This window comes from Spea bombifrons, chromosome 5 (genome assembly GCF_027358695.1).
Source record: "Spea bombifrons isolate aSpeBom1 chromosome 5, aSpeBom1.2.pri, whole genome shotgun sequence".
Lineage (NCBI taxonomy): Eukaryota > Metazoa > Chordata > Amphibia > Anura > Pelobatidae > Spea > Spea bombifrons.
This window is the reverse complement of record NC_071091.1, coordinates 92,196,132-92,223,038: the sequence shown is the minus strand read 5'-3', so window position 1 is coordinate 92,223,038 and position 26,907 is coordinate 92,196,132. Positions and strand designations below refer to the sequence as shown.

General features: G+C 37.0%; 1 protein-coding gene across 2 annotated transcripts in view; it reads right to left on the bottom strand.

Moving 5' to 3' along the window:
- RALYL (RALY RNA binding protein like) overlaps positions 1 to 26,907 on the bottom strand; it is a 250,074-nt gene that overhangs the window by 104,093 nt on the left and 119,074 nt on the right. For both annotated transcript variants that reach the window (XM_053466729.1, XM_053466730.1), the window contains exon 2: positions 26,620 to 26,893. In XM_053466729.1, the coding sequence (XP_053322704.1) occupies positions 26,620 to 26,875 (256 nt within the window). In that variant the 5' untranslated portion in view covers positions 26,876 to 26,893. The remainder of the gene's footprint in view (positions 1 to 26,619; positions 26,894 to 26,907) is intronic.

The following is a 26,907-nucleotide window of genomic DNA, read 5'->3' as shown; positions in this document are numbered from 1 at the left end:
TCAGTGGGTTCTAGAAATGCATATGCACATACATAGAGATCAAAAGAGATCAAAAGAGAGCAAGAGAGATAGGAGGCATTTGGATTTGATTTTATATCTGGCCACTTGGGGGCACTAAAGATGTCCCGGTTTTCATGGGACAGTTTGCAGATTGAGATATTTGTCCTTAGATTTCATTAGTCTTATGATATGTCCCCTGGATGCAAAAAAAAAACTGAATGTGGCAGCATCGTGTAATACCTTTTTTATTGGACTAACAGTATTTAAAATAATAGACGAGCTTTCGGGAGTCCACAGTTTAAAACTAACCAGTACATGTTCTGATACAGGGTTAAAACAGGGGATAAAAAAACAAGGCAGAGAATTTTCAGACAAAAAACTTAAGAGGGTGGTAAATAGAAAATAGTGGCATATACTGCACAGGTAAGGCTAGGGGGGAGGCAGCAGGGGTAAGCATGTAGGGAAAAAAGGCTTTGATAACGTGCTAAGAAGCTCAAATCCACTTTAAGTCCTCTGTTTTTGCAATCATAAAAATGTATCATTTTGGCTTCAAATGTCTTTCTTTCTTGGGTGTTTTTTTAATGACCTCTCAGTGTTTTAATTTTAAGGTCATGTATGGAGTGACCTGTTTGGTTAAAGTGGTGCCCAACTGGAGTGCAATAGTTTTCTTTCTCATGATGTTTGATGGGGTATCTGTGCAAAGATAACTGTAACACTGTTTATTATTGAAGCAACTTATAACCAAAAGGTAACAGCATTATGTTTTAATGGTTTAACCCCTTAAGGACAATAGGGGTTTTTACTCGTAGTATATTGTGGGACAATGGCTCTTTTAACGTTTTTCAGTGTTACTGTTTAGCTGTGATTTTCTTCTTTCTCATTTCATGCTCCCACACATATTATATATTGTTTTTTTCAGGACAAACAGGGCTTTCTTTAGATACCATTAATTTTATCATATCATCTAATTTACTATAAAAAAAATGATAAAATATGGGGATTTTTTGTTAAAAAATTACTTTTTCTCACTTTTTAAACAGAAAACGTTTACTCATCTGCAAAAACGAATGAAAAAACCTGCTAAATAGATTCTACTATTTGTCCTGAGTTTAGAAATACCCAATGTTTTTATGTTTTTTTGCTTTTTTCTGCACGTTATGGGGCAATAAGTACAGGTAGCGTTTTGCTATTTCAAAACCTTTTTTTCCAAATCTGGTAATTCTTCCCCCCATGTGCCATTTCGGGTATCTTTGAAGCCGGCCAATGCAATTTACCCCATCAAATCATATATTTTTAAAAACTAGACACCCCAAGGTATTTGAAATGCTGGTATTTTAACCCTTTCAATGCACTAATTTTACCACTACCCTTTGTGAAACTTTATGGTAGTAATTCTTTTTGTATTTTTTTCACACATGTTGTATAAATTTATCGCTCCTGGTGTATGTCCGTGTCACACAACACCCAAATATGTGTTCAGTAACATCTCCTGAGCGCAGCGATACCCCACATGCATGGGTTTGTAGGGTTATTTGGGAGGTAAAAGGCCGCCTTTGTGAGGTGTGTATTTTTTTGCCATTTAGACATCTGCCCCATGTCCCATATTTGGGACATCTTTGAACCCGGCCAATTCAATTTACCCCATCAAATCATATATTTTTTAATACTAGACACCCTATGGGCATTTGTAATGCCAATATTTTAACTCTTTCCATAATGGAATTTTTGTAAAGATATTAGGACATATTTTGTAAAAATTTTAGGACTTGCTTATTAAAAACTTTTTTTTTTTTTTTGGTGACAGTGGGGATTTTTACATGTTACCATATTTTTGACATTTTTTTGAAACATTTTTTAAATTTTTTTTTAAATTTTTTTTTTTTTTTTTTTACTAGTCACTCTCACTAGTGAGCTGGGCTCCATTGACCTTGCATGGTTGGATGCAGTACCTGCATTCAACCTGCAGGAGGAGCTCGAGAGTTCTCAAGAGGGTCTGGATAGACCCTCTGTGAACTCATATTTATTGTTAATGCCATCCTGTGAATGACGGCAACGTCATTCACAGGATGGCACTTGTGGTTGCTCCTCGGAGCAATCACAAGGCGATCGGGGGTCGGGGGGTAGTGTTGCTACATGCCTCGATACTGAGGCATGTCAGCAACACAGTTTATGCTTAGGAAGCGATTCATATCGCTTCCTAAGCAGTTTTAGCCGGGCGCCGCCGCGATCTTTGATGATCGATGCGGCGGTGGCCATTTTTCTTCCGGGGAGGGCTGCCGAGGGCTGCCCTCCCCGGATCCACGGTCAGCCTCACTTGTGAGGCTTCCGTGGATGCTGAAAAGCCGCCGATCGCGGCGAAAACGCCGCGATCGCGGCGCTGCAGCTATTTAACGGCAGCCCGTACATGTACGGGCATTGTCGTTAACCCGTTGCACGGCAACCCCGTACATGTACGGGGATTGTCGTTAAGGGGTTAAATACCACAAATGTATATCCGTTTAGTAAATGTCTTATAAAACGATCATACGACGAGATACTTTATTGTCTGTCATGCTAAAAAGAGTATTAATAATATGGAATTTTAGAAACACAACATATTTAGCCAGTTGCCAGCTGCCCCAATTAGGTTAAGTGCTATGTCTATTTTTGCCCCCTAATGAACCTTACCTTGTACTTGTCCAGATCAGTGGTGGCACGTGAGAAAGCATGAAACAGTGAACTATGCCACAACACACATCTCCTGTACATTCTATTTTAAATAGCCTAGAAATGCTACAAGTGATTGAAAAGTCTTCCTACACTGATTACATAAACATCACAGCTACCTACTCACTTCATAACTCTGCCAGTACAAAGTGATTACATATCAGCAATTTGGTAGCTGTATGCCCAGCGATCCCCATCATCAACAAGCTTGAATTCATTAGCAAAAGCTGTTTGCATTCTGTAATGCCGGTTCCCAAATCAATCTATGCTAGACCCAAACGCACTTTAATAACTATATCCAAGAAAAGGCAGTTTCATTTGTACATTTTAAACTAAAATATTGAAATATGTGTGCATGCTTCTAACTATTACTATTCTTTAAAGTTGTTTAAATATTTGGTGTGCATTTATTTTGGCAAATGAACAAATTTTTATTCTGAATGTTGGATATTTTTTGCTGCATGCATTTGAATGAAACACATGGTGGCACCAGAGAACTTTCATATACATAAATGTGCACCAACTACATAAAAAGAAACATCTCAATAATTAAAATGAATATTTTTTGCCTAAAGTCTATAAGACATATTGGATTTTTGTTGCCAAAATGCTGTAGACTGATAGGAAACATGTATAATTGCTTTCTAGCTTTGTAAAAATCAAGTTTGGATTTGCTTTCATTATAACCTCACCAAATTCATCTGAAGTCCAGTAGGTAGGTAGCACCTGAGACTGAACGGATTCAGACTTCCAATAATGCTTATTGAATGTCCTTTAGCCATTTGCTACACTTCCCTTACGAAAAATTACTGCAGTTTTTCTGAAGTAATACTGCTATTTTTTGGACATGAAAAAACTGCAATACTGCACTTTTACTGCAGTATTACTGCACATTTACTGCAGTTTTACTGCATTTGTACTTCACTGTACTGCAATTTTACTGCACATTTACCGCACTTTTTTTTTATATTGCAAACCTACAGTTGTACTTCAATATACTGCAGCTTTCTTGCATTTGTACTTCCGTACAAAAATAACTGCAGTAAAACTGCAGTACAGTGAAGTACAAATGCAGTAAAACTGCAGTAAATGTGCAGTAAAAGTGCAGTATTGCAGTTTTTTCATGTCCAAAAAATAGCAGTATTACTTCAGAAAAACTGCAGTAATTTTTTTGTAAGGGTTATGTTACTAAAAAAGTTGTTTTAGATCGAACCATGCTTCTTTGCCTCTGAGCATATGCAACAGGAAAAAAATAAATGTTTATATTTTATATTCCTATTTATATTTCTTCACTGATTTATAACCATTACCCAAATTAACCATATAGAAGTCAAATTATACTATGTTCTATACTTAAAACATGTTCTACTTTGTCATAATCAAAATACCATAATTCATCTACTTAATGGAATAATGTTATAAACACAAAGGTCACTTTAACCCCTTTGTGATCAGACTGTTTTTCCAATTTGCACCCTTTGTGACAATGGCTGTTTTAACATTTCTGCAGTATTTGTGTTCAGCAATAATTTTCTTCTTTCTCATTAACTGTACCTATACAAATTATGTACGGTATTTTTTCTTCATGACAAGAAGGGCTTGTTTTAGATACCATTATTTTAAACACCGGGCCGTGCCATGGCAGGTGCATGGGTTGCACAGAACTCAGTCGGCAGGGAGCGGAAGAGAGGGGCGCGGAGTGGTCGCTCATGAAAAAGTTTTCAGCAACTCTTTGGCACCCCTCTGTCGCCTTTGCTCCCTGCTGCCACCTGCCTTGGTGCTGCACTGAGAAGGGGAAGGGAGTAGATAATGAGAAGGGGGAGAGGGGGGATACATGGTGAAAAAGGAGGGAGAGGTAGATAGTGAGAAAGGGTGGAGATAGATAGTGAGAAAGGGGGGAGGTAGTAAGAATATTTAAATAAATGAAGAGAAACATATAAGGGAGAGATAATGAGGAGGAGATTGTGTGCAACCTGGGTGCTGAGGCAAGTCCTTTGAGTTCAATGTTCACCCTTCGCTGTATGGACTTGTTTAAACTTGGTGCTACTCATTTTACGTTTTCAGCCACTAGTGGCCGCTCTTGCCACTCAGAACCACTCTGGCTGATTATCAGGTCCAGCTGCAGTTGATTACATGATCAAGACAACCTTTATAAACCTGCCCAGCCCTGCAGTCTGGGCCTTGACATTGACGTTTGAGGACCACCTGTTTTGGTTCCTGCTTTGGTTCCTGCTTTGGTTCCTGCTTTGGTTCCTGCTTTGGTTCCTGCTTTGGTTCCTGCTTTGTTTCCTGCCGTGATCCTGAGTTGCGGCCAGCATCCCACTAAGTGAACTCCCAAGTCGAGTGCCCTGCAAGTGGGCAACCTGTCGTGTGCCCTTCAAGAGGGCTTCTAGTCGTGTGCCCTGCAAGAGGGCTTCTAGCCATGCCGTGTGCCCTGGAAAAGGGCTTCCTGCCGTGTGTGCCCCATCCCGAGGGCTTCCTGCCGTGTGTGCCCCATCCGGAGGGCTTCCTGCCGTGTGTGCCCCAACCCGAGGGCTTCCTGCCGTGTGTGCCCCAACCCGAGGGCTTCCTGCCGTGTGTGCCCCAACCCGAGGGCTTCCTGCCGTGTGTGCCCCAACCCGAGGGCTTCCTGCCGTGTGTGCCCCAACCCGAGGGCTTCCTGCCGTGTGTGCCCCAACCAGAGGGCTTCCTGCCGTGTGTGCCCCAACCAGAGGGCTTCCTGCCGTGTGTGCCCCAATCAGAGGGCTTCCAGCCAAGTGACTTTCTTTGTATATATATTGTACCATCATATGCAATACAACTCTTAGTCCGCATCTGCAGTCTTTGATTTATTTCCTGCACCTGTCTGTACCAAGCCATCATGCATCGTGGGGTACAGACAGAGCCCCTCGTATCCCCTGCACCTGGGCTCCTTTCATACCTGTGCCCCCGGTTCGTGACAATGTAGGTGTTGGGGCAAGATATTTGAGTGAAATGTGGGTGTTGGGGCAAGATATTTGAGTGAAATGTGGGTGCTGGGGCAAGCCCTTTGTGAGCAATCTGGGTGCTGAGAAAGTCGTTTAGATGTAACATGAGTGCTGAGGAAATCTGGGTGCTGCTGCAAGTCCTATGAGTGAATTCCGGGTGCTGGGCAAGTCCTATGAGTGCAATCTGGGTACTGCAGCAAGTCCTGTGAATGCAACCTGGGTGCTAGGCAACGCCAGTGGATGCAATCTAGGTGTTGGGCAAGTCCTATGGATGCAATCTGGGTGCCACAGCTGACCTTGGGTGTGCCGCCATGAATACTAATGTGCATTTTTTACTTGATCGCATAGTTTTCTGTTTGTTTTTTAATTCTAGCTTTAACACCACAAAAATGTAATTTGAAGATCTGTGATGAATCAATGTTCATATTCTTAATTGTGCATTTTGATGGGCCAACCTTTCATAGTTTCTTCTAGCTGGTCCCTTAATAATGTACCATAGTCAGAGCGCACATTTAGTGTAACTCTGTTTGGGGGAAAAAGGTATCACTGACGACCTGTTTGGGCTCAAAATCGCACTGACAAGCTGTTTGGGGACAAAGCTGGCACTGTGGTAAGTGAGTGACAATGTTACATGGTGATGTCAGGGGGGCCCAAAGAAGTGGAGTAGAAAATGAGTGTGGTCAACAGGGTTATGTTTGTTAAGGGGAGGAGTTAGCAATATTGCCACACCTACCTGGGGCACCAAAATATTTTTGCACCCAGGTGTCAGTGACCCTAGGCTCGGCCCTGTTTGATTATGTCATAAAATTTATTATAAAGAAAAATAAAAAAAAATGGTGAAAAATTAAAAAACAATTCTGAACTTTATTTGAAACAACTTTTACTCATCTACAAAAGCTAATGAAAAAAACTGCTAAATTGATCTTATAGGGCAATAAGTTCAAGTAGTGTATTGCTATTTAAAAAAAAAAAAAATCTAAATTAGCGACTTTGTAACTGATATCTGTCATGAATTATCCCTCACATGTATATATTGTTCATAAGTAGACAACCCAGGGTATTCAATTTGGGTATTTTCATGCAGCCATTTAACCACCAATCTTTGCCAAATTTTGCAGAGTAAAAAATGTTTGGTGATTTTTTTCACACAGATTACAATTCAGATATACATTTACTGCGAACTTAAAATGTGTGTAAGAAACAACACCCCAATATCTGTTTCTGAGCACAGCGATACCACCCATGCACGTTTGTTGGGTTATTTGGGAGGTTAAAGGCCACATTTGGGAGTAGTGCATTTCAATTTCAGATGTTGGCTTCAAAGATGTCCCAAATACAACATGAAAGAAGGATGACCAGATCTCAAAATTCCAAGTTGAAAAATTGAAATGCACACCTGAAATTAATTATTCAATTAATTCAATTAAATTATATGCTTTCTAAATTATATATATATATATATATATATATATATATATACTTATTAAATGTATTTCAAATGAAAATTATTCATATTGTGTAGGTTATGTAGTGCTGGGTTTGCATGGATTTAATTAATATTACAAATATGCTATATAGCATATATATAGTTTATGGGGATTATTTTGATGTTTTGGAGTAGTATTACCTCCAAAATCATCATGTGTGCCTTCCTGGTTTCTGTAAAAGTTTAAACCTCTTGTTTTAGGTGTCTTTGAAATCCTCTGGTGAGGTACATCTTACTTTGCACTCTTATGATTTTCTTACTTATTCCAGGTAGCCCAAACTAAAGCATCCATCCAAAAATGTGCCTCATATGTGAAACAGTAGGGTAAAAAAACCTCTCAAACTCCTATGTTCCAGTTAGATTTGTGGTTGCAATAGGCCACCAGGAAAAGTGTCTTTAAAATATTCAAGGGGTGTGCTTTTAGCGAATACACAGTTTTATTGTATTAACTTAAAATATGGGACCTCTACTTTGTCTACAATGATACATTGTCCCAGTAAAGAGGTTTTTCAAAATTGAAAGTTTGAAAACTGAAATGCGCATCTTCCAATTTTGACTCTACAGCATCTGAGAAACCGGGCTTACTAATGCACGTAGGGTATTGCTGTACTGGGGTAGGGGAGTTGCTGAAAACAAATTATATGTTGTTTCAGTACTTGAACATACTCTGGGGAAGGCTGAAATACTGCATTTATATGTATAGGTAATATGTTTGTTAAAAAATGCAATGTTTTTACTGCAATGTTTGGCACAGATTCACGTTAAAAGGCAGTCCCACTGATTTAGCTGCTTGATAAGCTATATAGCAATGTAGAATTATATAGGGTGCTTTAAAATAGTGGTGGGCTTAGCAAGATATGGCCATAAAGTATGATGGAATCCCCAATATTTATGTCTCAGGTGCTTTTAAAAAGACTTGTGCAATCGTATTCGGGTGAAAACGAACACGAAGGGTGCGTTTTCGTTGTTCAGCCCGAATACCGAACATAGGAACATGGCCATACATAATGCCAGAGGAGCCCCCTGCTGGGTACCAATAGAGTCGCTCGTACAGACTTTTAAAATCCTGGTGCAGCAACTTGGCCGGCAGAGACCACCTGTCTCCCTGCTCCAAAAGACCAGAGACCAACACTTAAAAGTCCGTACAAACGACCAATAATGTACAGGTGTACTTCACTGGTTGATGGCAGAGGAGGCCCCTGCAGGCGACCAATAGAGTTGCTCGTACGGACATTTAAAATCCTGGCGCCAAAGCTGCTGCATTGTCCATACCGTGTTAACCCCGTATTAACCCCTTCTACAAAAAACGGCAAAAAAATAGGAAAAAAAACGAACACGAAGAATGTACACGGTATTTGCCTGAACCGAACACAGGAACGGGCAAATATTTTTGGAATACGAAGGTTTTTCCCCCCACGAACACGAAGACGAACACGAAGACGAACACGAAGACTAACACGAAGAGTTGGCCAGCGCCCAAGTCTACTTTTAAATAGTATTTGCTGGGTATTTGCTGATCTCTTGCGTTGCTAAAAATCCTTTGGGTGGTCAACTTTCAAAAAATGTATGCTTTGTTTTTTCTAGACACTAACTCCCAGCATTTAATTAAAAAAATCTAGATTGGAAACAATGATGCACATCTACGATAATTAGCCCTGTAGCTACCAAAAAATGGAAATACCATGCATATGTGGTTTACACTGGCTGTGGATAGTTTTTATAGGTAACATCCATAATTTTTCAAACTTTTCTAAATGTTTTTTCATACTAAATGATGGTTTTTATATAAAAGTATTACTTCACAAGCCCTACTTGTCCTGAAAAATATATATAATTTTGGGGGTACACTAAATGAAAGTTAGTAGAATTCACAGCTGAATAAAGACATAGAAAAATTGCTTTGGTCCTACAGCGCAAACATCATAAAATAACTCTGGTCCTGTAGGGGTTAAAGTACTCTGTAATTACTTTCAAATGCATTCTTGCTGGGGGAGGTAAAGGGTGACATCATGAAAATTGAGGACCACTCATCTATTATATGCATTAAAATGGGTTTTAAAATAACTCTTGTAATGCACCTTTTTAATTTGTATTATAAACTAAATCCAGGCTACCCCTGCACTACAAGAACTACACTACTCCATATTGCATTGCAATGCTGGTACATTAAATTTCAACTGGTAATAAAAACTGATAATTTGTTAACAAGTTAACCCCTTAAGGACAATGGGTGGTCCTTAAACCCATTGAAAACAATGCATGTTGTCATTAAGGGGTTAAAGTGTACTTAGACTCTGCGCATGAGTTCAGTGTTTTACCTTTTAAAGATGTGATTAGACTGTCACCAGATTTCTAGACCTGGTTTTTTTATCATCTAGACATTGTGGCTAAAATGTATCAATTTGACATCCACTATTTTATTTTTTTGCTTTGAGAAGGCTGTAGTCTGACAACCGGATCTCCCCTCTGATAGCAGAAGCTGGTTTAAGTGACAGATATATGACAGTGATCCCAACCAGCGCCTATACATTTCACTCTTTCAGTGCCAAGGATGTATGCTGGTAAAACAGTCTGATCCATGCTACTATGCAGGAAACGTGTACTGTGATTTCCCAGATGCTCCACCTAACTAAACAAAATTTAAATAAATAAATAAAAAGAAAACCTAAGTTTAATACTTTTATTTGTTAAAAACAAAGTGCTACTCCCAACACCTTAAGGCTAGGTTTCCACTTGGTTTTGTTTGCTAAAAACGCCCATAAAAACGCCAATAGCGCCACTTGGCGTTTTTTAGTGAAAAAACGCTGCAGCCAGATGTTAGCTGTTCTTCAATAGGAAATCGCACAATGCCATATCCACTTGGCGTTTTTCTGTTTGGCGTTTTTTCAGTCCTCTTTGGCGTTTTTTTGCTTTTTTGGGCTCTGTGGCAGTTTTTCAAAATCGCAGCATGTTGACACTTTGGCGTTTTTTGCAAGGAAATCTTGGCGTTTTTCTCCAATAGAAGTCTATGGGAGAGAAAAAACGCCATGAAAAAGCCATGTGGGTTTTTTGCTTTGGCGTTTTTTATGGCGTTTTTTTCCACAGTTACAATGCAGAGGATGGACCCAGTATCTGTGTGTCCTACGAGAAATAGGCGGGAAACAAACAGTTTCACACAAAACAAAGTTCATATTGAATTGTACACCATTGGGAACAAACATACCTTTACAAACAAACATACCCAACTGGATCCTGCGTGCCAAAAGCAACAGCAAACAATTTGCACCATCATTTGCGGCCAATCTTCCTAGAGGAGCAGACATTCGGAATAAAGCATGCCTTACAAACCACAGAAAACAGACAAAAGGGTCCGCCGGGGCGTTTAAGTAGAACTCTACCAAGTAAATAACATCAGGAGGGGGCAGATCCTTGCCATTTATCCTAATCCCTTTTAGCTGGGTGAGGCTAGGTTTCCACTTGGGTTTTTGTCCTGCGTTTTTTTCTTGATGAAAAACGCCAGGAAAACTGCCAAGAAAACTGCCACTGCATTTACCTGCGTTTTGGCGTTTTTTCTGGAGTTTTTTCTGGCGTTTTAGCCTTTCTGTGGAAATTGCTTTTTTTGACCTTCGGCAGTTTTTCCAGCCTTTACAAGTTAGAAGTTTCACCCAGCTAAAAGGGATTAGGATAAATGGCAAGTATCTGCCCTCTCCTGCTGTCATTTACTTGGTAGACCCTTTTGTCTCTTTTCTGTGGTTTGTAAGGCATGCTTTATTTCGAATGTCTGCTCCTCTGGGAAGATTGGCCCCAAATGATGGTGCAAATTGTTTGCTGTTGCTTTTGGCACACAGGATCCAGTTGATGCGTCGGGTATGTTTGTTTGTAATGGCATGTTTGTTCCAAATGGTGTAAAATTCAATATGAACCAGTCCAGGACTTTGTTTTGTGTGAAACTGTTTGTTTTCAGCCTATTTCTCGTAGGACACACAGATACTGGGTCCATCCTCTGCATTGTAACTGTGGAAAAAACGCCATAAAAAACGCCAAGGCAATAAATCCACATGGCTTTTTCATGGCGTTTTTTCTCTCCCATAGACTTCTATTGGAGAAAAACGCCAAGATTTCCTTGCAAAAAACGCCAAAGTGTCAACATGCTGCGATTTTGAAAAACTGCCACAGAGCCCAAAAAAGCAGAAAAACGCCAAAGAGGACTGAAAAAACGCCAAACAGAAAAACGCCAAGTGGAAATGGCATTTTGCGATTTCCTATTGAAGAACAGCTAACATCTGGCTGCAGCGTTTTTTCACTAAAAAAACGCCAGGTGGCGCTATTGGCGTTTTTATGGGCGTTTTTAGCAAAAAAAAAAACAAGTGGAAACCTAGCCTTACTGTGGAAAAAAACACCATAAAAAACGCCAAGGCAAAAATCCCACATGGCGTTTTCATGGCGTTTTTTCTCTCCCATAGACTTCTATTGGAGAAAAACGCCAAGATTTCCTTGCAAAAAACGCCAGAGTGTCAACATGCTGCGATTTTGAAAAACTGCCACAGAGCCCAAAAAAGCAGAAAAACGCCAAAGAGGACTGAAAAAACGCCAAACAGAAAAACGCCAAGTGGATATGGCGTTGTGCGATTTCCTATTGAAGAACAGCTAACATCTGGCCGCAGCAGTTTTTCACAAAAAAAACGCAGTGTGGCTGAATTGGCGTTTTTATGGGCGTTTTTAGAAGAAAAAAAAAAGTGGAAACCTAGCCTTGACCAGAATGATAATGCTGACAGGAGATGTAGCTCCCAAAAGCGAGTATGTCAGGCATTATATAGGAATGTGCATGTTGACATTTATATTTTCTACCTCTGTTTTATGTCTTTAGCGTAATTTGTAATTTAACTCCTCCTAACATATATTAACTATGTTATATTCTATGTGCCATCACTTACATTAGCGGTTTGCCATCTACCTGTAGATATTACTACATATAAATGATAAACTAAATATGGGAAGTGAGCGTGCTTTTTAAAAATTAATTACTTTGGAATCTATGGGGAAATAATTCAGAAAAATGTTTTTTTTGCCCTTCATATATTTACCCATTTATCATGATCTAATGCATTGCATTTTTCGTGCTTTGATCTAGATATGTATCAACAGGTTAACTCGCTCTGAATTAAAAATAAAATAAATAAAAAAATGTTTTGAAAAAATAAAAATATTTATATACACATACAAGTTTCCCTAGCTAAACTGTTTATATTGTTGTCATCTTTCTCTAACTATAAATTGTCCTTGCAACCCTAACCCCAGAACTTAAAGGGTTACAGAGAAAACCGTGACCAAGCTTTGACCCATCTCTCAGCAGACAAATAATCTGCAGGTGCCTGTTTTTTTAACATCTTCAGTGCCGGGAGACAACAATTCTGTGTACGGATAGATAACATCTTCAGTGTTGGATTGAATTTTTTCTGTGTAGGTAACCTTGTCGGTTCTAGATTGCAACACTTCCTTATGTGTGCATTTAACCTCTTCAATACTGTAGTGTGATGGCGAAATGTAAACAATATGCCGAATTAATGTGTTGCACCATGACTGCCACGCAGAACACTGTTACTAATATGCTTTGTTAAGGCCAGTTTGTTTCAGTTCTGATGTTCAAAACATATTATGAACACATTTTGGGGTCTATTTCTTTCTATTTGGGGTCTATAAACTTATATGTCAAAAATACTGTTTTGCTGCATTGAATATATTTAATAAAAATCAATTCATTGAAAGTTCTTTAAGATATTTTTTTAATATGAATAATTAGCTATGAATAAGAGTTATATATTTTGTTTTACAGCTTTGGCTGAGTAAGACAAAGTAAATTAACATAAAATGAATTAATAGTTTGAAATGATTTCATAACAAATCTGTCATTGTCTAACTTTTTGGCCTGTGTATCACACAATTTTATGTTTTATGTAATTATTTTGACAAATTTCCCTACTCTTATACACATTAATTATCTGAGTAAAATGTATGCTACAATTATAGCTTTTATGTTTGAAATTACTGTAATTTATCTCATCAATAAAATTCAGGTTTTCTTAAATTTTAAATGGCGTATGATATATTGCCACTTTTCAGAATGTTATTGTTCTTTATGAAACCATGCAGTGGGTGGTCTCTAGAGCTTCCAGCTCCTATTAATATTATAGGTCAGAAACATTCTTCTTACTGAAGCATATTCACTAAAATGTGAGTGCTGGCAAGCTGATAAAAAGTGTATAAATTTTATAAATGTTTGTCTTCTTTATTAAGTATGCCATCTGTTATCTTATGTGTAATGACCTAGGGGCATACCTAGAGTACTATATTTTGAAAACCCTGCCACCCCAGTTTAAAAACACTCTGTGTTACTCACACTCTCTCAGACTCTCACTCTTAACTTATCACACTGTCACTCACGCTTATTTAAGCTCTTTCATACTTTCTGTTGCTCTTTCACACTCAATGTCTCCCTACTTTCTCTGCCTCTTCTTCTTCTGTTCTTGTCTGCTTCTCCCCGGTATCAGCTCTGCTGACCAGGCCTCATGCAGTGCTTCCTCAAAGAGCCTAGCCTTCACGTACACGTGATGTGTGTCATGGATTTGCCCTTTTGCGGAGGCCTGGTCAATGGAGCTGATACTGGGGAGAAGCAGAAGAAGAAAGACGACAGAAGACAGAAGAGCCAAGAGAAGAAGCGGAGATGTGGGAAATGAGACAGGGAAGCAGAAGCGGTTAGCATAGAAGGTAAGGAGACATTGAGAGAGAAGCAACTTCTGGAAAGCTTGGACCCTAGCTCTGTGAGCCAGCATGGCATCCACCTGATGAGTGTCACCTAGGGTGGAACCCCCCCTCCCCGAGTAGGCCACTGGCACCTGTTCATATTGCACCTATTGGTCCTCATAATGAGTATAACGTCTACAGGATTGTGCAATTATTATCATAGTTTTTGTACAATAGATTGCTTTGTTCAAGAATTATTCTATGCCAGTTAAACAGTTGCAGACTGCAAACTAAAAGTGATGCTGACTCCTTGGGAACACCGCCCTTGTTTTTTTCTTTGTTAATAGATAACATTCAACTATAAGTCTCATACAAGTGGAAGAAGGGATATCCTAGCAATTTTAAAATATGGAGACATAGGAATCAAACACTAACATTTAACTGACAAAGTAGATTTCAAATGTTTGCGGATACAAGGCTAAATGATCTAGCAACTGTTAAACATCAGATGTTGGTGCATTATGTTCAAAATAAGTGAATTGCTGCAATAAGAGACAGCATGAGTTAGTCCTCCATCCATATGATGCCATGAATATTTAGGAAACTGGTGAGCAAGAAAGAAGCTCATTTATTCTCTTTGTGGCACCTGACAGGTGTTCACATGCCAACATTTCAAACTCTCATCCCCAGCCAGCAGTCCGTTGAGCATGGATTGCTAGCTGGAACTGATAGAAAGGGCATCAGATAAAATCTGAAGAGTTATATTTTGGCTTATCCCACACATAGTTTTACAGCCAGCCTGTGAGTGCTGACAGAATGAGTCTGCTACTGAGAAATTAGTTAAAAACATGATGGGTCTTGTTTAAAGGGAAGTAAAATGGATTGATAACAGCTTTTTTTTTTACCACAGACAGCTTTCACATTCCACAAAAACACATTTTAATTATCTTATTTATTATGAACAAGAATGTACTTTATCTTAAAAGACAACTGTAGTGAAAAAGAATGTTTCTGTAACCCCTTTACAACAATTGACATGCCAGGCATGTCACGCAAATGCATCCCCTTAACAACAATTGACATGCCTGGCGCGTCATGGGGTTAAACAAGCATAGAAAGCAACCGATTGCTTTCTTCGCTCGGCTTCACATCAAGGCATTGAAGAACACAAAAACAAATGTAGGGGTCCCGTTGGACTGTTCCTAAGCTCAGCCAGTGTTGCTGAAGTGCCTCAATATAGAGCCATTCAGCCCTATTCGATCGATCCTAGGAACATTTTAAAAAGCCTCTTGAAGGAGACATGCTGCCTCTCACAAAAAGGTGGCGCCCATTCAAAATAAAAGTTTACAGAGGGTCTGTACTTCATTCAACCATGCAGGTTAAAGAAGCCCAGCTCACCAAAAACTATGTGATTTTTTTAAACATACTAAAACAAATAATAATAATAATGATAATAAAACTTAAAAATAAATGGACCCCAGTGATGTCACCATGACATCATAAGCAAAATCATACAGTTCAAAGAAAATGTTAAACAAATGTATAAAAATATTTATTTTTATGAGCAGGTACTAAAATTGGCACTGTTGGGTTGTTTAGTTTTCATAAATATATAGTTTGATGGGTTAAATTGAATTGGTTGGGCAAAGATGTCCATAATACCACAGGGTGCTTTTTTTGAAATGTATATGGTTTAATGGGGGGGGGTAACTTGAAATGAATGGCTTGAAAGATGTGCCAAATAGGACATGGGTGCAGTATGTCCAGATTTGAAATATGTATGGTTTTGAAATAACGATATGCTGCTTCTACTAATTGTCCTATAACTATTTAAAAAAAGCAAAAAAAAAAAAAACCCACACAAAAACCTTGGGCATTTCTAAACTGGGGACAAATATTAGAATCTTTTTAGTAGGTTTTTCATTAGCTTTTGTAGATGAGTAAGAGACTTTTCAAGTAGAAGTCAAAATAATAGTAAAGTCATATTTAGATCATATAATGTGTGTGGGTACACTAAATAAAAGAGAAGAAGAATATAGCTAAATACAAAAACAGCAAAAATGTTAAAAGGGTACAATTTTTTTAAAAAAAACAGCTCCGTCCTTAAGTTGTTAAATCCGTTAAACTCTAGTAACATCATAAGTGATGTAAATGTTTATTCAAGGATATGGGAAATACCTTTTTTCAGCTCCCACACTTTGCTATACATAGTTATCATCTTTGTATCGTCAGTACCTTTGAAGGTTAATTTTATTTCACAGCAATTTACAGCTACAGGACATAATTTAAGAATTTTAAAAGACTAGTTTGCCTGTCCTCTATTTTTTATTTATGTTCCAGACTTCTAATTCATTATCTCGTTAAATGAGTTATTCTCGTGTGTGCTCATTTGTGTTATTATATTGCATAAACTAATTTAATGTCTTTCATTAGATCGTAGCCATTATTGCTATTTTGATTTAGTGTTCATCCTGGTTATTAACAGCTTCACAGAAATTGGATTTTATGGCTTTAATTTTATATTATCTTCTTAATATACATTTATTTTTTAAGGGTAACTTTGCTCATATGGTTTATGTGGGAAATAAGAAGAAAAAAGTAATTTACTTTTATGCCAATGGATTAGTTTTAAATTGTGTATATTTCATCTTTTACAGCTTAACCAATAAGAATGGATAGGCCAAATGCTCAAATCAACTGAAAGGCTGTTCATTTATAAAATATAAATGAGGTCAAATACTCCATAGATACGAAGCTCAATTCAGTGTCCCTTTAAAACCTTAACTGTGGTTGAAAATGGATGGTGAGTGTGGATTCTAGACTATCCACTGAAAAAAAGCCAAACTGAAATAAAGAGCATTTAATGAGTTACCCATAGTATCAGAAAGAAAAAATAGATCTGTTTTTACACATATGTTTGTGCTCATACACAGAGAAGAAAAAACAGTTTACCAGAACAAATGGATTATATTATATATAAAAGGATTTACTATCCTAATTTTATGCCATTCTCTTACAATTAACTGTATTTGTTGATGTATGTTATTAGCTTCAAACCCAAAATAAATACATTGGACTAAATACACATAAAAGCAAGTGTAAGCAAACATACAAAGTACTCTATTGGTACCAAATTGGCTTCAGCTATGGTAATGAACTCAACTTACACCAATTAGCTGTTTTTCTTAAACATTTACAGTGGAACATTGGGCTGTGATTATATCATATGCTTTTTAAATGCATAAGTACATTTTGGCACCTAGTGATCATTTTGTGGCACTTGTGCCCTGGTAGCGGAATTCATACATTTATTTTTTTAGTATATGATTTTCATTTTCAGCAGCATTCTGGATTTAGACAGGATAAGCTTCTGGTTTCTACATGTCTTAATTAAATAAGAAGCAAAAGATAGAGATATTGTTCACAAGCACATACAAATCCCCACTCTGTTTTCCCTTTCCTGTAAATGATATGTATGGCTTATCACTTTGCATTTATGTTCTATAGTATTTTTATCACTTGTATAAATCTACAAATGGTTGCAAAAAATGTAAGTTTATTGTGGTCTGTATCACATAACGTTTGTAATTGATCTATACATTTGGGATAGATGATAAAAGGAGCTCTAGGAGCATATGAGCATTGTTAGATGGCTTTTGAGTTTATCAATTGTAACTTAAGAGTTTGGAAGCTGCGAGCACCTCCTCCTGATATGCATGGGAGTGCCTACCTTGTGATATGAATCTCGTCTAAGGCTTAAGTTAAGGAGAATAAAACCCCAAACATATCAATATCAGTGTATAGTTTAGTTTAGTATGACATTGCATTCTAAATACACAGACATTCATATGAAGTCGGTCTTCCCTTTGCCGCCACAACAGCTTCCACTCTTCTTGGAAGGCTTTCCACAAAATGTTGGAGCGATTCTGTGGGGCTTTTTGCCCATTCATCCAGTAGAGCATTTGTGAGGTCAGGCACTGATGTTGGACGAGAAGGCCCGGCTCGCAATCTCCGTTCCAGTACATCCCAAAGTGTTAGATGGGGTTGAGGTCAGGGCTCTGTGAGGCCGGTCAAGTTCTTCCACACTAAAACAGAGCATTGTCCAAAATGTCTTGGTATACTGAAGGGAAAGAGTGGAAGGAGTTGCAAACGGGAAGATTAACTACATATTAATGTCTATGTATTTAGGATACAATGTCATAAAAGTAGTTGTTGCTATAATGGTCAGTCAGCCCAATACTTTTGCCCATATTGTGTGTTTATATATATATATAAACACACAATATATATATATATATATATATATATATAGAGAGAGAGAGAGAGAGAGAGAGATAGATAGATATAGATAGATATAGATAGATATACAGATATAGATATATAGATATATAGATATATATCATTAAAGCATGAGACATTCCCAAAAAAGAAAATATAGTTAGAGAATTAATTTCAAATAACATAGGGAAGCTCTGTTTTTATCCACATGGAACTTGTATATCTCACAAAAATAATTGAAAAAAGTGACCTTTTTATTGCTCAGTTAATATTTAATGTGTAAATAAATATCTAAATGGCTTTAGAAGAATGTATGCATTGGATGAGAAAATCTCTTGCCTAGTGTGTTTGCATCTACAACATTTCTCCTCCTTCGCATTCAATTGCTTATGGTATAATAAACAATGAGGTATTGTTATGGTACAGTGAATACACTGACTGAGCTATATAATAAGTTAATTATAATATTCATAAATGACCAGTTAAACAAATTACATTAACCAGCAATGAGGATAGCTGGAGGAAGTCTCCATACTTACTTTGAAGATAACAACTTAAACTAAAAAGAAAAAAATATTGGAATGATATGAAATAATATACTTTTACACAAAAAATCAATATTCTTCAGCCCCAAAGCTAAGGAGGCTTCAGTGGTATACTTTTTAAAAAGTTCTTAAATAGCAAATTTCTCTTTTTTGCTCCAAGTTACATTTTGACCCCTTTTGAATGCTGTTATATGTCATGAATATTCATGTCGCTCTTAAAGCGACATTTATTCCTTTTCCTCCTCCCCCTAATTAGGAGGGTAGGAGGATCCATATTGTTGGAGGGATATTTAAACCCTCATTTGGCACTACACCATTGCCTGTGTTAGTGCCTTTTTGCCTTTCACTAGCGTTTGTATCCTGATTAAGCTTTCTGGTTTTGACTCGCTGCCTGCCCTGACCTTTGCTTGTGACCCCGACTACTCTTTTGCCTGACCCCTCGGATACCGTTATTATTATTTATTTATTTTTGTTCCTGAGTTCCACCTTTACATTATTCTTGGTGGTGTACTATCTGTGTCGCCTGTGCCTGGTGGCAGTACGCCCTCTCTCCTCCAGAGGGCGCTGATTCTGCAGCGCGGATCCAGAACCTGTACCCCGGTCGTGACATGACGACAGCATTAAAAATCAACTGTAATGAATGATTATTGTATTTCCTCATGTTTTTCAGCTCTGACATCACATCCAACAAAGGCACAGCCACTAGATTTCATATGTAGCAGATTTATGTTCCCTTGTATGCAGCGTTTTCAGGCATCCATAAGGTACCAAAAACCCCTGGGACTGAAGGGGTTTAAGTTGCAATCAGGCAACAAGATGGTTTCTCTGAGTCACAAGAATACAAAAATGAATGAAGTTATTTCTTCATTGATGCTAACAGAAAAAAAGTATAATACATATGTTGTAAATTGGCAGATAAATACCGTTTGGGAAATGTGTTATTTCCTTTTAAACAGAAAAGTTGAATCTTTTTGGAAGCCTTTTAGAAGAAGGATCTTTACAATATTTTCAGTCTATTCAGCCAGTTCATTGTGCTGTATCCCGTTAAAATGTGTTAATCAGCGAGTACCTTTTTACAGAAGAGCATTTGCATTTATTTCTCATTACTGGAATGGACCTAATATTTCACTCAATTATGACTGTAAGAAAGCGTCTCACACAAAATCAACATAATCTTTAATAATGCACATTTTATAACAATATTAAGGAAAAGGGAATATAGCTTTGAAGGTGCTTTAAGGAAATAGCACAATTGGTATATTATAATAACTTTCGAATACTCTAATAGCAGTATATTAACTTAATCCAATCAAATGCAACATAGTTAGTATCACATAACGTTAATACATTACATTTGCTAAGTGCACTCAAGTGAATATAGTTCATACACATTATTTTACATATAACATTTTTGTGCATTTTTCTTTTATATAAACTTTCTGTTGGTATCACTACCCTCAATTCTAATCGTGTTTAGAAGTTGCCGGTAAAAAATCCCTACATTATTTTCTATCCAATTAATATGCAGATTCTCAGAGGTGATTACAATTATTTTTAGTGCGGTCTTGAACGCTTTTGATTACCGGAGAATACTAAATTAACAACAACATTAACAATATACAATGCAAAGCAGAGTGTGAAGCAGAATGTTACATGGGGGAAACCAATACAAAAAAGAAAGCAGACAATGGCCAACTACAATGTTGGCCATCACTTCAGACAGGAATGTCACTCATTAGGAACTACAAAGATGCGCAAGAGAGACAAATATTGGAAATGAAGAAAAAAAATTAGACATGCCTATACAAAAAGATAAGAGGGCTCTAATAAATGGCTTAGTTAACCCCTTGATGACAAAGCCTGTACATGTACGGGCTCACAATGCATTGTTTCTAATGGGTTTAAGGACAACCCATTGTCCGTAAGGGGTTAAGCAAGAAACAAAACGTGCACCATTTACAATCTCTATTCACCCATACTCAAGAAATAGACAAGTGCAGCTACCTTCACAGTTTAAGTTCAACCTAAGCATATTATACAAAACCTAAACTATGACAAAAAAATAATATCAGCACTGAGAACACCACCTGAACATCAACTACAATACAAAATAAATCAACGGTTTCATTCTTGTAGTGGCTACATACAATCCTTTACTAGAGAGAATCTGCTAAGTCGTAAAAGAATTATGGTCAATGTTTTCTTAAAGGAAAATATTCTTTGAACAATCAATCTAAGCATACACACAGCCAAAACAAACCTTAAACAAAAACTATGAATAGAATTGCCTGAATGGACTAAAATGGAAAATTGAGCCAAATCATGTAACGTACCTCACTGTAACCTGTGAAAACACATTTTCCGGAATAATACTGCTCAACACAATAAGAAATTACGCAATATGAAAGGATCATACTGATGAGCATCTGTGAATACTAGAATGCACAAAGCGTGAAGCAAGATGTCACTTAGCGGAAGTTAGTCAATGACTAACTACACTGTTGGTCATCGTTTCAGGCAGGAAAGCCACTCAATAGGAACTTCAAAGTTGCCCAAGAGATAAAGATATTTGATTAATCATTTCAACACCAAATAAACGTTGACTAAATGTTTATGACACATCATTCCTGTGATAATTTTAAAATTTGGACAGTAAAGACTTCCTCAATTGCTATTATAATTGGGCGCATTTTTCTTTTCTCTATTTTTATTCCTTTTAGATTGTAAGCTTGTTGTTTACGTAAATCCACATTCTTATGTGATGTACGATCTATGTCCTGTTTACAACTGTACAGTGTTGTGGAATACGATGACATTATATAAATCAAATAAAAATAGCAATTAATTGCAATTACTGCCATATTTTTCATATGGACAAAAGCGGAGAAAGAAAAGATATATTTCTTTAAAATTAAGCTTGCTCCCCAGGTAAGCTTTTGCTAATTATATCAGACATGACATCATAAATGACATCAATGACATAGTGATGGCATAAAAAATGACATGACTGTAAACTTAATACTAACAATTATATTTTTTAATGCCTCTCACCCCCCATTATTATCATACAGGCTCGATAAATTGCTTGTCCAATTAAAAAGGTATTTACATGTTGTATTCCAGTATCATTCCAATACTTTGCTAGAGGGGCAGTTTTGTCTCTTGACAAATAAAACATAAATTATTTGTTTTAATTTAGACAACAGACAAACAACTCACAGATTCAGGCAAGTGCTGATTCAGGTCAAGCCCTGTATATTTATTATGTTGTTTTTTTTTTAAATATAATGTCATCAAAATAGAAATTGTTAAAATACAATATACCACATTGTTGTTTAATGCTCGTCGGTGTTACACAAATTAAAAGAATAATAATTTTTAAAAAATCAAGAAAATTATAAAGATTTTTTATTCTTTGTTGTACTTTTTTCACCACCAGGTGGCAATATAGCGTTACTTTTTAATGCTACTAAGCATCCCTGCGACATTCCCTGCATGTCTTAAATGCAATGAAAAAAAGGTTAAATATGGTAAAGGTAACCAGTAATGCAAAGCTATGAGGCAATAAGCACATGCATTAGTATCTAACAGAGTACTATGCTGTCTAGACAACTAAAGCTTACATGTCCTAATGTGGTTCATGCCTGCAGGGCTTTCTCTGCATACCATAAAGTTGTGCAATAGGGTATGTTGTCCAAAATAATTATGCGTAAATGCTCACCTTACCTAAGGCAGTGTGTCAGAGTGTGCTCACTATGCAGGGATCCACCCGTTCAGTTACAGAAAAGTGTTCTAGTACATTGCTTGATGTATAAAAGACAAGCTCTTTGATATATTTATCATCATAGAAGAATTAAAATCAAAGTGCTATAAATTGAAACGATTGTTATATTTAGTGTGAAGTGTAACTATTATAAAGCATTACACAGATAACAATAGTTTTTGTCATCCAGAAGCGCAGATTTTCAGGTACGATTATTCAATGACATACATTTACCCCACTTGAAAGATTAATAATGCAGAATTTTTCAGTGTGGACCTTGTTTATCCTGTCATATATCTATGAATAGGTATTGCCATATTTCTCTATGAACTGGTATTGAGAATGTCTAGAGACAGAACAGGTATACTTTTAAAAGCCTTGGAGTGTGTTGCAGGCCAAATGACATGAGAAGTCGTAGGCCATGATAGGTTTTGTGGTGATACATATTCATCATGAACTTAAAAACCTTAAACTGGCATCTATTTGGATGGATTTCTATGCATTGATGTAAAAGAAGTCTACTCTTCCACAGCCATTTTCACAATACAGAATCACATCTGTTTCCCTGTTCTGCTATGGTCAGCTGTCCTACAAAGTTCTCCTGATGCGGTGCGTTAGAAGTGATGTAACATTCTGGCACTTAGTACAGCGAGGACAGAAAAAGAGAGAGGCCACAAAAAGAGAGAGGCCATAAAAAGAGAGAGGCCAGAGACATGCACCTCTCAGTGCTGGGTCCCGATCCCAACGTTTAAAGAGCTCAGCCATGGACCTTCCAATTCATAACTACATTGTGCTGTATTACATGCTGGAAATAAATCTAGCAAGAGTAACTGCACAACGATCATCCCATAGTTTGCAATGAAACTCCGTGCCTAGCCAATTTATCTATGCAAAACTGTATTTGGTTCACTGTGTGAAATGTCTACATTAATAATAATAGGAGAATTTAGGGAAAATAAAAGTGTCACTTCTGTTGATATGTGCATTTCATGAATATACATAAAGATGTAAAGTGTTCTATAACTGGGGACCCTCCAAAAAAAAGTTGACTATATATGTCCATTGGGATTCATATAATTTGATAAAATGATAAAATCTGGTATGACAACATACCTATCATTGGCTTCTCAAGGCAGCAACTTCATGCATTTTTTGACAACTAAAGCTCCGAATGTGGTATAAATAAATGTACGATGAAAAAATAATAGCAGTCTTGCCTGCCTCAGCATGACAAGCCAATACCGATACATCAATTGAAAAGGAATAAATTTATATCTAAACATAACATCACCAAAAAGGAACTGAAAAGAGAAATTTAGCTTTTTAATATTTATGTTTTCTTCCTTAGGGATTAATGCCAGTTAAGGGATAAAAAAATATTCTTACTCTGCCTTCTGGTGCTGGGATAAAAAAAAGACATTTGCTTGGTCAATATTGCTAAACAAAAAATACTGCTGACAGATGTGGATAAATAATGAACTCACCCAGTTATAAGAACCATCTACATTTTGTTAAATTACGTTTTTATATATATATATATATATAATATATGATATTAGGTAAAGCCTCATTGCAATTCAATGTTTTCAAAGCAAGTAGAAAAAAAAATAAAACTCAAAAACTATCTTGCAATGGACGGAAACTTTTGGCATTTCTTTTTATGTCTTGTCAAAGAGAAAATACTGTAGGTTTGAAGGGAACTGACCAAGGTGCTGGAACAAGTTAACAAGATGTTGTGAACTATCCTCTATAAACGCTAAATCCCATGTTTGTTTTTTGGTACATGGGTATGGTTGTTATACACACATACATATTGTATACATATATATTATGTATATACATACATAAATAGATACATAGAGTATGCATGTAGAGTGTACTTACTATAATAATCATTACTAGAAATACCTGCATCATCTCTTTTTACAATATATCAGTGTGTTTTCAAACATTATTGATAGGACAAATGCAAAAATGAACTTAATCAACACAAAGAATTAAAGAGATGAGTGAGAAAATGTAAATTAACTAGAACAATAATAAAGAACCAAAGACAGATGATCAAGAGTCATTATGTCAAGTTAGGGTGATAGACAAGATCGCAAGTTGTACACAGGTCAGAAACAAACATAAGACAAGAAAGACACAAACAGAGAATAAACTATGTTGTTGAATGGGCAATGAGAACCTGGATTATAAACATTAGGCATTTGAGAATTGAATATATAATATGTCTGCCACTTCTGCTCAATCATAGAACCTATGCCTATGGGATATGTAAACAATATTTACATGGTGGCATCATTGGCATATTGGCATTGGGATATGAGTATAACTGGTCAATATAGTCTATAAAGATATTTCCTTAGAAAGTGAAGCTTTTTTATAGAAGCTGTTTTTATAGTACTTTTCCGAACAAACGTTTTCAATGATCCGAAGATTTTTTTTTAAATTAACATCTAAAAGTACATTTACCAGTTTTGTAAAAAAATCTTATAAAACATATTTTCTCCTAATTCCCTTTTGTAATCAAGAACAATTTTATTCAAGTAGATCTTTTTGCTCTAACACACATGCATAATGGTTAATCAATGTGCATCACGGTACTCCTAAAGTGCTTCATATTTAATGTTTGATCCTGGGGAAAAAATTGCTATTTTTTGGAGCATACTATGCAAATACACTGAAAGTAAGACATGACTGCAACTTTTGTGTTAGATTACTGTGAACGTGAATGCTTTCTGCGTATACAGAATGACATCAGACCATCTTTGATCCATGATATCTATATGTCTATCCTATACATGCTTGAGTTCCGTTACTGTATGAAAACTGGAGTCATATAGACAGACAAAGAGACAACACATAAAAAGCAAAGAGAAACACAGGGGAGAAGTTGACATCTTTAGATACTTCTCTGGGTGGTAGTGGGTTACCACCCAATAAAAAGGGAAACAATAATATATCACCATGATAGACACTCCACAGGACAACAATGCATTTTATAACAAGGAAACATGTTACAATCATGGACTACATAGGGTCAAAGATTCTTGGACTGGATTTAGTCTCAACCCGTCTCCAGCTGGACTCAGAAACCAAGGCCCCACCAGAGACATCATTTCACAACCCAAGGCTTCCTGAAATGTTGTGCGACATCATTAAGTAACATAACATGGCAAGAAACGGCTGTGGAAACAAGAATATCAGGAGAGTTTTGTTGGTGTTGCTTTGCGTCGTTTCTCAGGAAAGGTTTTTGCCAGCTGCACTTGTTTTTTGTTAAAGTAGAGCTGTAACTAAAAATACATGTAAACTGCTCAATAGAACACGAAAATGGGAGGGTTTTGGTATCCATCTAAATAACTTCTCTTTCCCTTTAATGTGCAGCAAAGTAGAATTTAGTTGCATGCTGTGATGTGCAAAAGTGATACAAGTCTATTACAAAAAAAATCTTCAAATATTTGTCATTTGTTAGAAATGAGAACAACCACAACAAAGAAGTGTTATCTCTGGATATTTTACAAAATGTAAAAGATTAGTTGGTGTGGTGAGACCTCTGTGAGTCCTGCAAACTGAACCAAATGTGCAGGGAACATAATTCTCCTGAGTACGAATGGGCCAACAACGAACCAAAAAACAATTTTGAAATGCCCCTACATAGCCTGTCCTACAACGTGTCCCCGATTAGTTTTAGCTTTCTTTTGCCATCAAGATATCAGTCTGATCCTGCCCCAAATGCCTCCAGAACCCAAATGTGAGACAAAATTCCCCTTCACGAAGCAACAAACAACCCCAGACAAACTCATCAGTGGGGTATGATTTGTATCCCTCTAGCCACAAGAGAGTAAGGCGTTCCACATCTAGGTTCACCTTTAGACTTGAGGTGTGCCCTGAGAGATTCCAAAGTATTAAATGTCCTTCAAAGAAAATTTGAGACACTCAACCAAGAATGGACAGCTACTTCGTCATATAGTGTGTCACTGCTTGGGAGCATCTCACGTTTTAGCTCTCTTGTGCCATTACAGAGGAAAAATAGCCATCAACAGCAGTTTGATGCTGAAGACCACCCATGTCTATTGGAACACAACCATTACAGATGATAAATTACATTGTTAAAGAAACCATTGTAAAACAGTAGTTTACTCTTTTCCTTACCTAGTGGCTGGCCTCCTATCATTCTTGAATTTTCCCCTGTGACTGCAGCCCTCGCATGTCTCTCGCTGATGTACTGTACAAAAGCATATCCTTTGTGGACCGAGCATCCCACAATTTTTCCGTATTTGGCAAATATTGCTTCAATGTCAGCTTTTTTGACAATTCCTGTGTTCAGATTTCCAATGAAGACTCTAGAGTTGATTGATTTTGGATCATTTTTGTTTGTAATGTTGCTGGTCTGTGTTTTGCCAGTCATACTTGCCCCCTCTTGTTCCTTGGAGAAAAATA